Source organism: Hibiscus syriacus, unplaced genomic scaffold, assembly GCF_006381635.1.
Source record: "Hibiscus syriacus cultivar Baekdansim isolate YM2019G1 unplaced genomic scaffold, ASM638163v2 tig00110462_pilon, whole genome shotgun sequence".
Classification (NCBI taxonomy): Eukaryota; Viridiplantae; Streptophyta; class Magnoliopsida; order Malvales; family Malvaceae; genus Hibiscus; species Hibiscus syriacus.
Window position 1 is genome coordinate 351,384 of NW_024062747.1, and position 14,639 is coordinate 366,022.

Here is a 14,639-nt window from a genome sequence, read left to right on the forward strand (position 1 = left end):
ATTATATGTTAATTATTTTATTTTGTTTGAAAATTTTCGAGCATTTTGTTATACTATAAATTTTGATTGTTAATCATGTGCAAAAACAATGATATGGTAAGTGTCGTTTATGATTTATTTAATAAAATAGTCTTGAGGAAATAATCTTGTATTAAATTTATCCTGACTTCAAGCTTGAGCGTGAAGTAAAGTAGTGTTATGGTATATGAATACTTTGATGGCCGTACCGTACCTTACCTATTAGGAAAAGCCGTTAATTTCACTTCTCTAATTAGATTTTTTTTAATTAATTAGATATTTTATTTCAATTAATTTATTTCCTTATGATTTTAAAATGATTGGCCTTTTTTTTTTAAAGATAAGAGTAGAATAACAAAACTTCAAGTCTGGAATTCTTATCAAAATCCTATCCACCATCCATGACTCAATTCCAAACCCAAGCTGTAACAATTGATTTAAAGACGCGAAAAGGATTTTAAGGGCAATAATACTTTCCCACTACAAATTATGGAACACAGAAGAGTAGCTGATGATACAACAATCGTCTCACGAGAGCAAGACGAAATATGTCAACTTTTTCAAGTCCCTTATAACCATTTTGATATATATTGAACACATTTTTAAAAAAAAACTACAACTTTACCGAGGAAACAAACATAAAAATGACTAAAAGCTTTGTCAATGTTAAGTTGCACTTGCATGAGGCTCATGGCTTCAATCATGTGTTTTTCATTCATTCATTTTTTTTTTAATAAAGCTTGTGCCAGACGAAAGGAAATAAGCCATAACCGAAGAGCTTTGAGGTGGGACGCGGTGATTGAGACTGCAAAATTCACTCTACCACTTGTCATACTCTGGCTTAGCTACCGAAGACCTCACCTGATTCATTTATTTATGCAAACCAAGCTCAAGAAACATGTAATTCTTGGAGCTCTTTTGTAAGTTTCACGGCTTCTATTGAGCTTTTGTGAGGGTTCGGCTAGATACACCGTGCAACAATTTGACAAATCCGAGAAAACTTAGCTTCCCATCAGTGTGCCTAATCCAGTCATTAAGAACTGCATGAACAGGCACGGATGGGCTCAGTCCAAGCTCCTGAAAAACAATGTTAAAAATGCTAGAGATTAGTCTCGGTTTCTGTTGCTTCACAGCTTACAAGCATCCCAAGAAAGGGAAACAAAAGAAAGAAGTGGAAATTCCTTGCTCAATATAACATGATACTTCAAAATTTTGCAATAATAAATTTATAAAAACGAATTTTGCTAATGAACACAAGAGGGCACTTGTTTAAAGTATGGATAAATTTATATACAACTACATTTCATATAATGCTATTACTATTAACTGAACTCTTTAGAGAATGTCAAGCAAAACCCTATAAAAATATCATGAAAAAGAAACTATAATGATCCATGCTACTCCCACTCTTTTTTTTTCTTGAAGTACTTGCTTTGTGCCCGTGTCCAAAACATTTTCAAGCATACGGGTACATAATCAACCAAACCCTCCAAATGAATGGAAAATCTACGGAAAAAATGAACATATTTGTGTGGCATACATATCCATGCCCGACACTCAGATTCATGTCCAACTAATATATACCATAATATTGGGTGATTGCCTCTTGATTTTTGTGGTCGAGAAGACGAGAGTTTTAGGTGATTATGTTTTTTTTAATGGTGTTTATCACCGTTTGAGGGTATTTCGTGTTTTCATATGTAATGCGTGTTTCATTCAATAAAATATGAGGTACTCTTTTCTTCCTTCCAATGTTTGTTAACATACTTCTTAGTATGTGGACGAATACGAATGGAGTTTTTAATGATACCTCCAACTTCTATCAAAAAAATATATATACCATAATAAATATCATCATCACTAGTAGTTGGAAACATTTACCACAAATAAAAGAGAATTAAATGCGGCTTAAAAGCCCATTTAAGGGAAATAAAGGCTTCTTGAATCACTCTTTTTTTTATCATCAACATTCACAGTAACTCAATTCTGCAAGAAATTTTATACGGACTGCACAACTCTCTTAATTACAATTGATGCTGACTAGAAAGAAAGTAATAATTTTTTAATCTTTAATCTCAACAATATTTGTTCTCTCCCTTCTTTCAATATTTCTTAACAATGAAGTGTCATAACATGTGTAGATCAAGAATCAGTTCATAACAAAGTCAAAGGGCAAATCATTTTCTAAAATAGGTGAAAATTGATGTATGATTCTTGTAAAGGACCAAAACATAAATGCCATAAGTACGACTCATTAAGTTTTACATGCCTGTCAACCTACCCACATCTTCTATATAATGTGAGATATGTTGATTAATAGGAATTAAATAATCATCCAAATGAGGTATAGATGCAAGTATCCTGGGTGATGCAAGATAAGATCAACATACCGAAGCTAGCTCTTCGATGACAATAGGTCTATTTCCATCCTTCTCAAAGAGTTCATAAGCACAACGTGCATGTTGTTCCCACCGATCAAGAGCCTCAAGCTGATGCACACTTAATGCAGCTGCACAGAATTCATTAAAGTCCATCCGTCTGTATTGAAGTGCATTTAGCTACCACAAATGGAAAAAGGGTACACAATTAGAGATTCAGACCACCAATTAAATTTTATATACATTTCCTCAACCCCCCTCCCCCCCCCCAAAAAAAAAAAAAGATGAAGCACCTACTGATGCAAGAAACTCAGGGATGCGAGAATCCTTCATGGCATCTGTTGCATTTTTCATCAGAACCTGACCAGAGCAATAGAACTAAATAACCACTCACAAGAAACTGCTGAAAATTTTCAAGATTGGGTGTGTATCTGGGGTTTGGGGGGAAGGGAACCAACCGCTTTAATATTTTCTAAGCTTATAGTGCCATTTTTATTTGGTTCAAATAGTTGAAACTGCTCCTTCAAATAAAATAGCTCATCTGCAGTCAAAGTTTTACACAGGGCCTGCAAAAATACCAAGGAAAGGAAAATAAGCAAATCAAACAGTAAATCCCATGCAGAATGAGGGAAAAGTTTACTATCAAAAAATGGGAAACCTATTAGGGGTAACTGGAGAAGGCTTCAAGCAATAAAAACATCTACCAGTAATAAAATAAGCAAATTGATATCTAATAGACGTACTACATGAAGTCTAATGTTAACACTAAAGAGTGATATAAAATAGAATAATGTTGATATATATCACCATATACATACCCTTAACGCAGCCTTCCGAAGAGATGAAGAGCGCAGGTAAGCCTTCAAGAGTTTGAATATCTGTATATCCAAGGGCACTTTTACATCATTACACGTTTTTATCCAGGGATGACCTGTACCAAGAAACTGTGATTAAAATTTCAAGAACATAAGAATGATGAGTATAACAGAAGATGAGGCACTCACTCAAGGCTTGGGAAGCAGTCAATCTTTTCCTTGGGTCCTTATTCAGTAAGCACTTCACAAAATCCCTAGCCTCAGCGGATAGAGATGGCCAAGGTGCTTCGTCAAAACTTGGATCAGCTTTTAGAACAGCTCGAAAAATCCCAGACTCTGTTCGTGCCCAAAATGGACGACTACCGCACAAAAGAATATAAGCAATCACACCTATACTCCAGACATCTGCTTCTGTACTGTAAGACCTATGTAGAACTTCTGGTGCTACATAGTATGCACTACCAACAATGTCATTAAGCCTTTCATCTGAAATGGAAAAAGAAATCACAAACAAGTTAATCAAATAACTAAAGTAGTATAGCTTAAGCAATAAAAATTTGAGTACAAACCTGGTTTCACAAAATCAGACAAGCCAAAGTCTATGGCCTTCAAATGTGAACTTTCATCCTTTGACGTAAACAAGAAGTTCTAATACACAAAATAGCTAAATCAGATAATATTATGCAGGCAAATTTTTATTATATAAATATTAAACTCTTGTGCTGCTAAAAGGATGAAAATAAAATATACTAGAAGATACTAGAATGGAGCACAACCAAGAAAATAAGCAGTAGCTCTTTGGCTATTCTTTGGTGACTGGCTGCAGAACCAGAATATATTTAGCCCAGTTATCCTCAATGAAAACCTTACATAAACCTCAGAAATCTTATATTGGACCCCAAAACCAGTTCAATACCACTCAGTAAACAATATCAGAAACCTTATCAGAACTGGAATGAAATTAACCTCAGGTTTAAGATCCCGGTGCACAACCCCCTGAAGATGGCAGAAGGCAACAACATTAAGTATCTGAACCATCACAGCTTTTGCATCATCCTCAGTGTATTTTCCACCCCTGCATGAATAGAAGCATTCATTTCATAAATAATCAAATCCGAAGTTCATTCATCCTCAAACTCCTATATTGGACTCAGAAGCAGCTATTATTAGAAGAAATACCTTGAAAGAATTCTGTCCAAGAGCTCCCCTCCTTCACATAACCTGAAAGACACATGGTAACTAATTAGAACATACCGAAAGAATACACATAATCATCGTCAAACCAAATGATCCAAGACACAACAAACCCAAAATTGAGTTCATGTTTTCAAATGGTACTTACTCCATCACTATGTAGACATTATCATGGTCCTCATAGGCATCGTAGAATTGTACTAAATTGCTATGTCCAGAAAGAGCTCTTAATATTTTTACCTCCCTTCTAACATCTTCAATGGCAATTGCGGTGGTCATCTGTCAACCAAACAAACAAAATCAACAATCACAACATGTCAGTTCAAGGAATAAAAAAAGGATACTCTCCGGAAATAAATATGTAGAAGACAGTGCATTCCAAACATAACTCCGTAAGTTGTACATTTATAATTTTGAGCTATGATCATTTCTATACTCTGTTAAACAATTTCAGTAAACTTAACATTTAAATTTAGTTTATAAAATCCTTCGAAGTACTTCTCAACGGATCCCATTACTTCAATGTCAAAGGTTTAAATTCAAACCCATAAACACAAAAAGGGAAAAGTTCTGAAATTAAAATAAAGTATATAAAAACAAAAATTAAAATGAAACCTTCGCTTTAGGTATAACTTTAACGGCAACTTGTTGTCCTTTAAGCTCTCCTTTCTTAAACTTCGCCGCACAGGTATAACCGAAATGGCCTCTTCCTACTTCGTCTCCGATCTCATATTTGCTCCCAAAGTGCTTCGAGAACCCGAAGCTCTTATCCAGTCCAGTACCGGTTGCTCCCGCCTCCGCCTCGCTTCCTTCTGGAATCGCGGCCTCATTAGGCTTCACAGACCCGTGCCTCCGAGCAAGAACGGCCTTAATGTGCTTAGCCGGAGACGGCGGAGGGAACGGCCTCCTGAAAAACCGTTTCGGAGTCGAATTGGTCGAAGATCTCGCCGGGGACTTCTTGGAAAACAAGTAATGAGCTGGACTGGGACTGTAAAACGGGAAAAACGGCGATTTCTTGCCTTCATTGTTGGAAATTGAGCTTTCCTTTTCTTCTACTTCTTCTTTACCTTGATCTTCCTTCGGGTTCTGGTCTTGGTTACGGTCTACTCCATCGGGTAAGGGAGAAGCCGGAATAGAGTTAGACTTACGGTGGATATCGTTATTCTGCGGAGAGATATGGGTATTTCTAGAATCAGGAGGAGAAAACGAAGGATTTGAGGAGGGTTTGGAAGTGCAAAGACCCATTGAAGTGTAAACCTATTTCTCTCTTTCCCCCAGAGAGTAGGATTTTGAATCTCTCCACAAAGCCTTAAACCATTTCAAAGAAGTAAAAAAATTGAACTGAAAAAGAAAAGAATTATATTAATTATTCCCCTTTGGAAAACTGAAGCTTTTCTCGTCTATGGTGTTTGAAAGTGCTTATTGGAGAGAGAAAGGATCCCCATATGATGATTAAAACGAAACGACGAGGCCTTAACTTTTTCGCTCATTAATAATTAATTAAAACAGTATTTTTTTATTTATACATATCTGATTCAGTATTTTTTTTATTCGTCATAAATATAATTATAGATTATATGAGATAATTGATATTGGATTGGTCCAAATTTTGTATATACTGAATGTAATTATTATATTATTCAATTCAACGTTAAATTTATTAAAAATGTATTTCATTAATTATATAAAGCTTTTTTACTTTTCAAAAATATCAACTCGGCACTCTTTAATTAAAATGTAAATTAATATTATATTCAATGCAATATTTACTTTTATATACTAATATATTTTAGAAAGTAAATTTAGAACATTGGGAAAATCCTTTTAAATCTGTTGTGGTTAGTATGTTATCTATTAATTGAAAAAGACGGGTTAGCTTTTTGTGGGGCCACTCCAGTGAATTACGACATGGACGATTTGCCACGTGGTGCAATCCTGGGGCAGTTGTTATTTTTTTTTTGGAGCATTAGGAGGGCGGTTGTTAATTAATTAGTTTGCTTTCAGCTTAATACGAAGTAATTTAGTGACGAAATTTCGTGGTGCAGGTTTTCGCTTTCGGTGCTAATTTGCATACTCTTGTGGTGGGGAAAATATCTATCGAATCGAAATCAAATTATAATATTTGAATGATTTATATAATATAAATCTTAAAATTGTAATTGTTTAAATTAATTGTATTTTTATTTATATTTAAAATTTTAATTTTATAATATGATACAAACGGTTTATATTTTAAAGAATACAAGTGTAAGATGAATTTAAAATTTTATCAAATTAATATAAAAATAAAAATAAGTGATCTCAGTAGTAAAAAGGAGTATTGTTAATATAAATATTTAGTGTTTTAGCAGTTATGTCTGCATAGTATGTGTACATTATAAATTACTAAGAAAAATTATAAATGTGTCCTTATAATTATGTCAAATTATTCAAAAAATAGTTGACTAAGGTGTATATATTTTAAATAATATAATTTACTGTTTATTTATAATTTTTAATGTTTAATTTATTATCAATTAATTTAAATATTATAAAAATAAAATAGTTTCCGAATTTAAATTATTTTATTAAAAAAATTAAAAACGTTTGGTTCTGTTAAATTAATTGTATGTTAATATAAATTATAGATATAGGAAAAAGATAGATATCTGGTATTGATTTTATTCTGGGTTTTTAAATTATTGATTAAGAAAGTGTATATGCATTAAGAAACTTCTCTCTACTTTACTTATTTTTTTCTTTGAAATCGATTAATTATATAATATTTATTTTCCCCTTACGACATAAGCTAATGTTATTAATCAACATGGGATCCATTTTTCTCATGCTCAAACAAAAAATCCTAACAAGAAAATGAGTTGGAGAGATCCAAAATTTCCATCTCCTATCACACATTTCGTCAGACTTTTATCAGTCCCGAATAGCTCAATATTACTGAAAAATGCATTTTGTCACATTATATTTTAAAATATTCAAAAAGTTATTATAAAAACATTTAAAATAATAAAAATATTTAATTTTACATTTACTAAAAATTCTCTGATTACGAAATTTGAATATGTAAAATCTTGTCCTGAATCATGAACTACGGTGGCCCACAAACTTAGGTGATGGACAGACCTACATAATTAATATCCTTTGTGTGTTCAATTTATTTGTAGCACACCAAAATTAAATAGTAGGTTTTAATTAATTAAGACAGCTCACGCCCATTTCAAGTAGTGGGATAAATTTATTAGGTCTATTTGTGTTTTTTTCAACTTTTAATTAAATCTATTCCCTAAAACTGTCTATAAGCACCAATTTTTTTTGTCGCCGATGAAGAATTTAATTTAATAATAATTTATGCATATCTCTCCCACTTAATTAATAGGGTTGTTTTTTTTAATAAAAAATGATGGAATTTGTCAATAAATTTGAATAAAATCGCTGGTAAAGGAATAAAATAATAGTGAAAAGTAGGCTGCAATTACATATTTCTTGCTGTAGAAGAAAAAGACGTGAGTTATATATATAATGTTCATGCATGAAGCATGTGCCTCACTACATAACGGTAAAACGAATCAATTAACAAGCACACATAAATTGTTGGTAATGAAATGAGGTGAGAAAAATTATAAAAATAAGTCATGTAAGAAATGGCAAAAGTGCACACATAATATAATTGAGGGAAAAATCATTTATTGCATCTAAGATTTTGTTTTTTCGATCAGAACGATATTTATAGTGTTTGAGGAGGACGTGTGGACAACATGATATCTTTTCTATCTATGTACATGACTTGTCAGCTCTGCACCATTGGTGGGTGTGAAAATAGTGATGATGTTGTTGGTGTCATGCACAAGTGACCCAACTTAGCGTGGAGGCACACGTTTAGCAAACGAAAGTTTGGACACACAAGAACTATATACAATATTAATGTCGAGCCGTAATTAAGGAAGAAGAAGAATAAGATGCACCATCGGTGGACGCGAAAATGGTGATGTCATTGTTGTGTCATGCACGGGCGGTCTAACTAACATGGAGTCACGGGTTTGACAGGCGAAAGCCAGGAAACAGGAGTCATGCACATAGTGTTAATGTTGAGAAGAAATGGAGGAAGAAGAAGACAATCACGTAGAACGGGATGACACCATGCAATCATATCGTCTTCCCCGAGGTCGCCATACAATCCCATCGTTTTCCTAACCACTGTAAATATCGTCTCAGTTGAGAAAACAAAGTCTCGGGTGCAACACATGGGAAATTCTTTTTCTCAACTTCATTATTTGGGTAGTTTTGCCTTGCAAAATTATTGTGACAATGATTTGGAAAAAAAGAACTCATATGAGTGTTAAAAAAATTATCTTTTTCAATTAAGGTAAAATGAACAGTATCAGATAAGTTGGCAAGATCACTTAACGTCTTCATGAAATCATCGGACCACCTGGCATTTTCAACATGAAAGTCGGAGGAAGAACCAACTTCTTCAATTCTGTTCATTTGAAGGCTGATGATTTTTGTAGAGATAACCTTCTTATATGACTCCTAAATTTTTTACCGTCGTCCACCTTACTTATCTCAACTAGAATTATGCAAGCTTTAATCAAAGTTGAAATCTTTGCTTTAATGGCCGATGACTTGAAGAAATAATTACTCTTTTAATTCTTCGTATCTTTATTCATTTTTATCCCTATATATTTTCTTTTATTCTATTTCGACCTTAAATAGATTATATGTTTGGTGTATATTAATTCCAAACAAATTTCATGCTCTATAGTAATTCCAATTAAATTACATGCTCTATAGTAATTCCAATTAAATTACATGCTTACATAGTTTCGAGAGCTAAAACGTACTTTGGAACCCTATCATGCTAGCTATTGTTTTAGTGTTCTTTTCATAGGATATTGATTTCTAGAAGAAATCCTTCATTGTTACCTTAAACCACTCACCCATGTGATCCGATAGTGTTGAAAGATTTTCGATAAGGGTTTGGATATTTTTTATGGCTTCTCAATAAATTAAAATCAAAGTTAAAAATCAAAAGAATCGCTGGATGATGATTCGGTTGATATATATATATGCGTCTGCTACGTTTGACGAGTACCGCTGAGTATCATTAACGATGAGCACCATTAATTTAATTTATAAAAATTTAAAATTTTAAAAGACTCAACGTATAATTATAAATTAATTAAAAATATAAAGATAAATCATTTAAAATAAAACATTAATTATATTATTTTCCATAATCTCTTTTGGGTAAATTTCATTTTTGATACCCAATGTTTATAAATTCTATCAATTTGATCATAATTTTAATTCAATTTAATAAATTTAATCTCTAATTAGGTGGTGATAATGTCACTACCAGATTGAAGGATATTTTATTAATTTTAATTATTTAATTAATTTTATTTTATATTCAATCAAGTGATGACAAGTGTCACCACCTTATTTGATAAGCAAAACAATTGGATGACTTGATTGACAAAATTTTAAAAATGGTGGTCAAAATGAAAGGGGTAATAGTTAGGTGATCAGTGTTATAATTTATCCAAAAAAGATTATGAAAAATAATTTAATTAATATTTATTTTAGATAATTTACCTGTAGATTTATAAACAATTTATAATTATATGTTGAGTCTTTTATAATTTTAAATTTTTATAAATTAAATTAATGGTACTCATCGTTAGTGGTGCTCGTCGAGCATTGTAGATTTTTCCTATATATAAACTTATAGTACGTATTTAATTGGTGAAATATAATATTGTTAGTATAATATTATATTCCTTCCCTTATAAAATTTGATAAGTATATGACATCCACATTAATACAATCCATTAACTCATTTCCCATGTAATTTTCTCCGATAATTCCATGAAATCTTTGGTGATAAATCCCTTTGCAATAGATGCATTCTTTTTTATATAAATAAACGAGGCCATTTTTTATTTCTTAATTTTCTTTCTGTTAATAAATTACTTGATTCTTCATTTCATTTCAAAGGGAAAAAAGTAGTCTATTTCATTATTTTGCTGCCCACTCGAAGCATATGATCATAATATATTATTCAGCTCCCCCACCATGTTTTGTTCTTTATTTTCTTCACCATCTGTCGACTAATTATTGATGGTAGAAGTCTATTGATTAATATAGAATCTAGGAATAAATAGTTCCACGAGCTAACATTAAGCTAGAATATCTATGAATTTAGGGTTTAATCCATACTATTATATAGTAGATATGGAGGCCTAGTGGATTCATGAATTCTTACTTTAAACATTCAATTGATTATGATAAATTTATAAGAACTAATTTAGTTATTGACGAATATTTGATGTACATATAATGTATAGTTTTATACATCATTTATAATTAAGAAAAATGAAAATTAAGTTGTAGTTTAATTGATTAAGGTCAAATTGGGGTTGAGGAATTAATTATAATACATAAAACGGGAAGCATGGATTAATAATTAGAATGGGAGGCGTGTGGTTTGCAAATTATTTGGCGAGAGCATCTTGCTAATGGCAGTCGTTGACCTTGTGAAATTTGTTTCATATTTTGTCTACAGAAAAACGATTTCAACCAACATTGTGATTGCATGGTTTTTGCCAACTTAAGGGGCAATGACCCTTTGACTTTGTGTACGAGGCTTCTTTTTTTAAGTGATTTCGGTGATGATGATTGTAATTGTAAGTCGGGGCGGTGGCTACACTTTTCCTTCTTTATTCCCTGCAGAATTGGCGCCAAAATAAAGGCAAGGTTAGGTGTTAGCTACTCCTTTGGAATGGGTTCCCACCTTTCACCTTCCTCACTTTTATATAAAGAAATAGGCAGAGCAAAAAGTATGATAAATGTTTGAAAACATAGTGTCCATACAGAGTTGGCGTACGTGCGTCAAAATTAGAAGCTATTGTAACGGTGTATAAGAAAATACGTAAAATTGTATGTTAGTATAAATTTAAGAAATATTAAAATTTTAGGAGATATAGAGTTATAAAATTTAAGGGTACGAAATTAAATAATCAATAAAAAATATAATTAAATAGAGTAAATGTATCAATTATGAATAAATAATATCAATATTATTCTTCATATAGCCAAAACAAAGGGTTTTTGGCTTAGTAGTATCGATACCACTCAAAGCAGAAGTACCAATACCTTGAGTAAGGGTATTGATACTAAATTATTTTTTCCAAACATCAAATTGAATTTTAGTATGAATATCTGAGGCTATATCGGTACCTTGATAAAGACTAAATAGGAGTATCAATACTACAAGGCTACCTCAGATGCTATAGTGTAGAATTGGTATCGATATCCAAGGTGTGTGTCGATACTGAATGATTGGTATCGATATCAAAGGTCTTAGCATCGATACCATCGTACTAAATTGGGCAAAAAACTCAACTTTGATTTAAGAGCTAGGAAGGTTGGTCTTGGACTATCAGAATTTCTCTAATAAACTTACAAGTGAGAATAACTAACAAATACAACATAAGAAATCCTATGATGTAAGATATCATCAAACTAGCCCTTGTGAACCCCAAGTTATTTTAGTAAGTATGACAATCGTCTTGTTTGATTAGAATATCCGGATATATCTCAGTTAGTGTTAAGGTACTTTAGTTGTTGATTGGGCGTAGATGCTCGAGTGCTTACAAGTAGGCTGACCAGATGTATGTTTTCGATGCAAAAATTTAGGATCTCACCCTAGGTACCCAAGGGCACCATAGATATGATAGAGGGGTGCAAGTCTCGAGATGTAGCAAACCCTTAGACCACATATGTAGTCTACCTAAGTACGTATGATTAGCGTAATTGTATGCTTATGTTTTTACCTGCTAGCATGACCATATAATGAACACATGTAGCATAGTTATTAGTGTGACATTGAGCTTATGAGTTCAACGTTCAAAATTTGTTTTCGTGCGCAGGTTCTTAGGAGAATCGTTGAGGAGCTTATCGTGCAACTTGCATTTGAGACCGTTCGAGGCACATAGTATGTCTTGAGTCTATTTTAGCGGGCATGTACTATTTATAGACGTTGTGTAATTTAAGTCGTGGGTCCATATTTTTTATATACTTATTTAATACTTTCAGGATGTATTCAAGAGATTCATTCTTTTGTAAAACCTATCAAGCACTTGATTTTATCTTATTTTGAATTGTGATATTTTAATTGAATACATCATTTTCGTTTCAAAGGAAAATTTTGGGTTAGCCACTTTGTTGCCACTTTGTTGGTCTTGTGTATCGCTCTAATCCTCCGATCCTTAAGTCAGATAAGATTTGGATGTTACACCTAGTCCCCCTCGATCCATCCCATTGATACCGAGAGCTCCCTTCCAACTATTGCCCTTCTAGAAGAACTTTGCCTGCTGCAAAAACTGCCTTTCAACTTCTAGTAAGGTATAGTATACCTGATAACCGATAAGTTTCACTAAGTGGAATTTGCATAGTTTACACTCTTTCTTGAATGATAGTTTATGTATCGAATATAGGTATGTGTTTAATATAAATATGATTATGTATAGTATACGAAAGTCAAATTCATTATATTCTATGAAAAATAAAAAGTCGAAACATCACACGTAAATATACAATATTTAGTATATATATATAATTACATATTCTTTGATCTCTCATCAGTGTCAGAGACATTGCTAATCTATTTAAGTGACAACAGAAGTAACCGCAGATGATGTTTTGTTAACCCCAAAACCAGACATGGAATATTGCCCTGTTTGGTGAAGATGAGAGACATCACCCCAAGCTTTTATTGTCCACACATCATCACCAGATATCTGAAATATGTTCACAGAAGTATTTAGTATACTTCCCCGGAACCTTGTCGAGCAAGCCCGCCTATATAGCGCCCTTATGACACCTCCATGAGTCACCACCACGACTCGCTTTCCTAACATCGGGAAACAGGCAACAATTCAGAATATTCGAACCGAAAACATGCCCTGTCGGGTAAAATTTGGACGGATTGTTCAAAAATGACAGTAAATACCTGTATGTTTATGACTAATTCTTTGTAATGAAGATGTAGCACGATGATAGAGTTGGTCTAAGCTTTCTCCACCTCCCTGCAGACATGGTAAAAACCAGAGGGAGTAAATCAGTATTGAAGTCAAAACGAGAACGAGCATGTTTAATGTGAAAATAAATGCCAAAAAACCTACTGATAAGGAATCAAATCCGAATGCTAGAAGAATTCAAATAAAAATATTGAATCAGCACGGTTTCCTGCATCACTTACTGGTATAACTTGATTAGTCCTGCGAGACGAAAATGCTCGGTAAGCCTCGGAACATACTTTGGCTGCTTCACGGAACAGAAGACCTTGAACATCTCCCAAATGTCGTTCCCGTAATTCTGGATCTTCAATAACCTTAAAAGTTTCGCATCCCACACAAAAATGAAAAACTGTGTAAGGATTTCCCAACCTAACTCATATGTTGATTTCTACTCGATGATAGATTTCTCGACTTGTAGCACGGCTCTGTTTCAGTTCGGTTAGTATCAAGTTGTGGAGTTCGGTTGCCGCGAACACCGGAGTCGGACGTTGATATTTCAAGAGAAATGAATAGTTTGAGTAACATAAAACTAAAGTCAACACTGAAAAAGCATTAATACCTCGAAGTTGCCACAGCTTGCAGCAATTGTCTCAGCTGTTTCCAGAGCTCGCTTTAAATCAGAAGAATATACGGCGGATATCTCGGGCTCCCGGGATAGTCTTTCAGCTAACTTCATACCCAGAAACACGAGTTTTTCAAGCATCAGTAGCGTTAGAAACAGAGAAAGATCGTAAAGAGAGAGAAATTATTACAAAACAACACACCGAAGCTGCTTGTTGTCTTCCAACTTCATTTAATTCGACATCCATATGTCCCTATTAAAATAAAAATCAAATTAACCAAAGATTTTTTTAATAAAAAAGCAAATTTTCTCTAAAAGAAGTTGTAAAAATAATGAAGAGACTTGAATTCTTCCAGTTGCATTCCACGCTGTTTCTCCATGACGCACCACGATAATTTCAGTGTAAACTTGATCCATGGAGCTGTTAATTTAGCGTCAAATAACAATAAGATGAAGCAAAGTAAAAACCACAAGAAGAAACAAGCAAATGGAAGTTTTGTTTGGTTTTACATCCAAAGTTATTTACCAAGAACTAAGTTCGGACATTGATATGGCAGGAGAAGGAGAGTAGTTTAGTACAGTTGGTGCCAAGTTT

The 14,639-nt window shown here is 33.1% G+C and overlaps 2 protein-coding genes across 2 annotated transcripts; both read right to left on the reverse strand.

The window, feature by feature from the left end:
• Positions 1-629: 629 nt before the first annotated feature.
• LOC120127145 (CDPK-related kinase 5-like) lies at positions 630-5,837 on the reverse strand. Its single transcript, XM_039145138.1, has 11 exons — positions 5,021-5,837; positions 4,554-4,684; positions 4,391-4,432; positions 4,178-4,286; positions 3,781-3,859; positions 3,401-3,697; positions 3,215-3,327; positions 2,855-2,962; positions 2,694-2,756; positions 2,409-2,576; positions 630-1,095 (listed from the first exon to the last, which is right to left on the reverse strand). Exons 1-11 carry the CDS (start codon positions 5,648-5,650, stop codon positions 955-957), a joined length of 1,881 nt encoding a protein of 626 aa, XP_039001069.1. The 5' UTR covers positions 5,651-5,837; the 3' UTR covers positions 630-954.
• Positions 5,838-13,007: 7,170 nt separating this feature from the next.
• On the reverse strand, positions 13,008-14,639 carry LOC120126871 (phosphoglycerate mutase-like protein 4). The gene is made up of 7 exons (XM_039144928.1): positions 14,571-14,639; positions 14,387-14,465; positions 14,247-14,297; positions 14,042-14,152; positions 13,665-13,796; positions 13,416-13,491; positions 13,008-13,316 (listed from the first exon to the last, which is right to left on the reverse strand). Exons 1-7 carry the CDS (start codon positions 14,588-14,590, stop codon positions 13,072-13,074), a joined length of 714 nt encoding a protein of 237 aa, XP_039000859.1. The 5' UTR covers positions 14,591-14,639; the 3' UTR covers positions 13,008-13,071.

Excerpts from the sequence above, each read along its gene's own strand:
- LOC120126871 (XM_039144928.1), bottom strand. The coding sequence starts at position 14,590 with ATGTCCGAACTTAGTTCTTG. Across the intron at positions 13,492-13,664 it reads GGACTAATCAAGTTATACCA|GGAGGTGGAGAAAGCTTAGA; the intron begins GTAAGTGATGCA and ends CCATGTCTGCAG. Across the intron at positions 13,317-13,415 it reads AATTAGTCATAAACATACAG|GAAAGCGAGTCGTGGTGGTG; the intron begins GTATTTACTGTC and ends TCCCGATGTTAG.
- LOC120127145 (XM_039145138.1), bottom strand. The coding sequence starts at position 5,650 with ATGGGTCTTTGCACTTCCAAACCCTCCTCAAATCCTTCGTTTTCTCCT. Across the intron at positions 4,685-5,020 it reads AAGTTATACCTAAAGCGAAG|ATGACCACCGCAATTGCCAT; the intron begins GTTTCATTTTAA and ends TTTGGTTGACAG. Across the intron at positions 3,860-4,177 it reads ACCGGGATCTTAAACCTGAG|AACTTCTTGTTTACGTCAAA; the intron begins GTTAATTTCATT and ends TTTGTGTATTAG.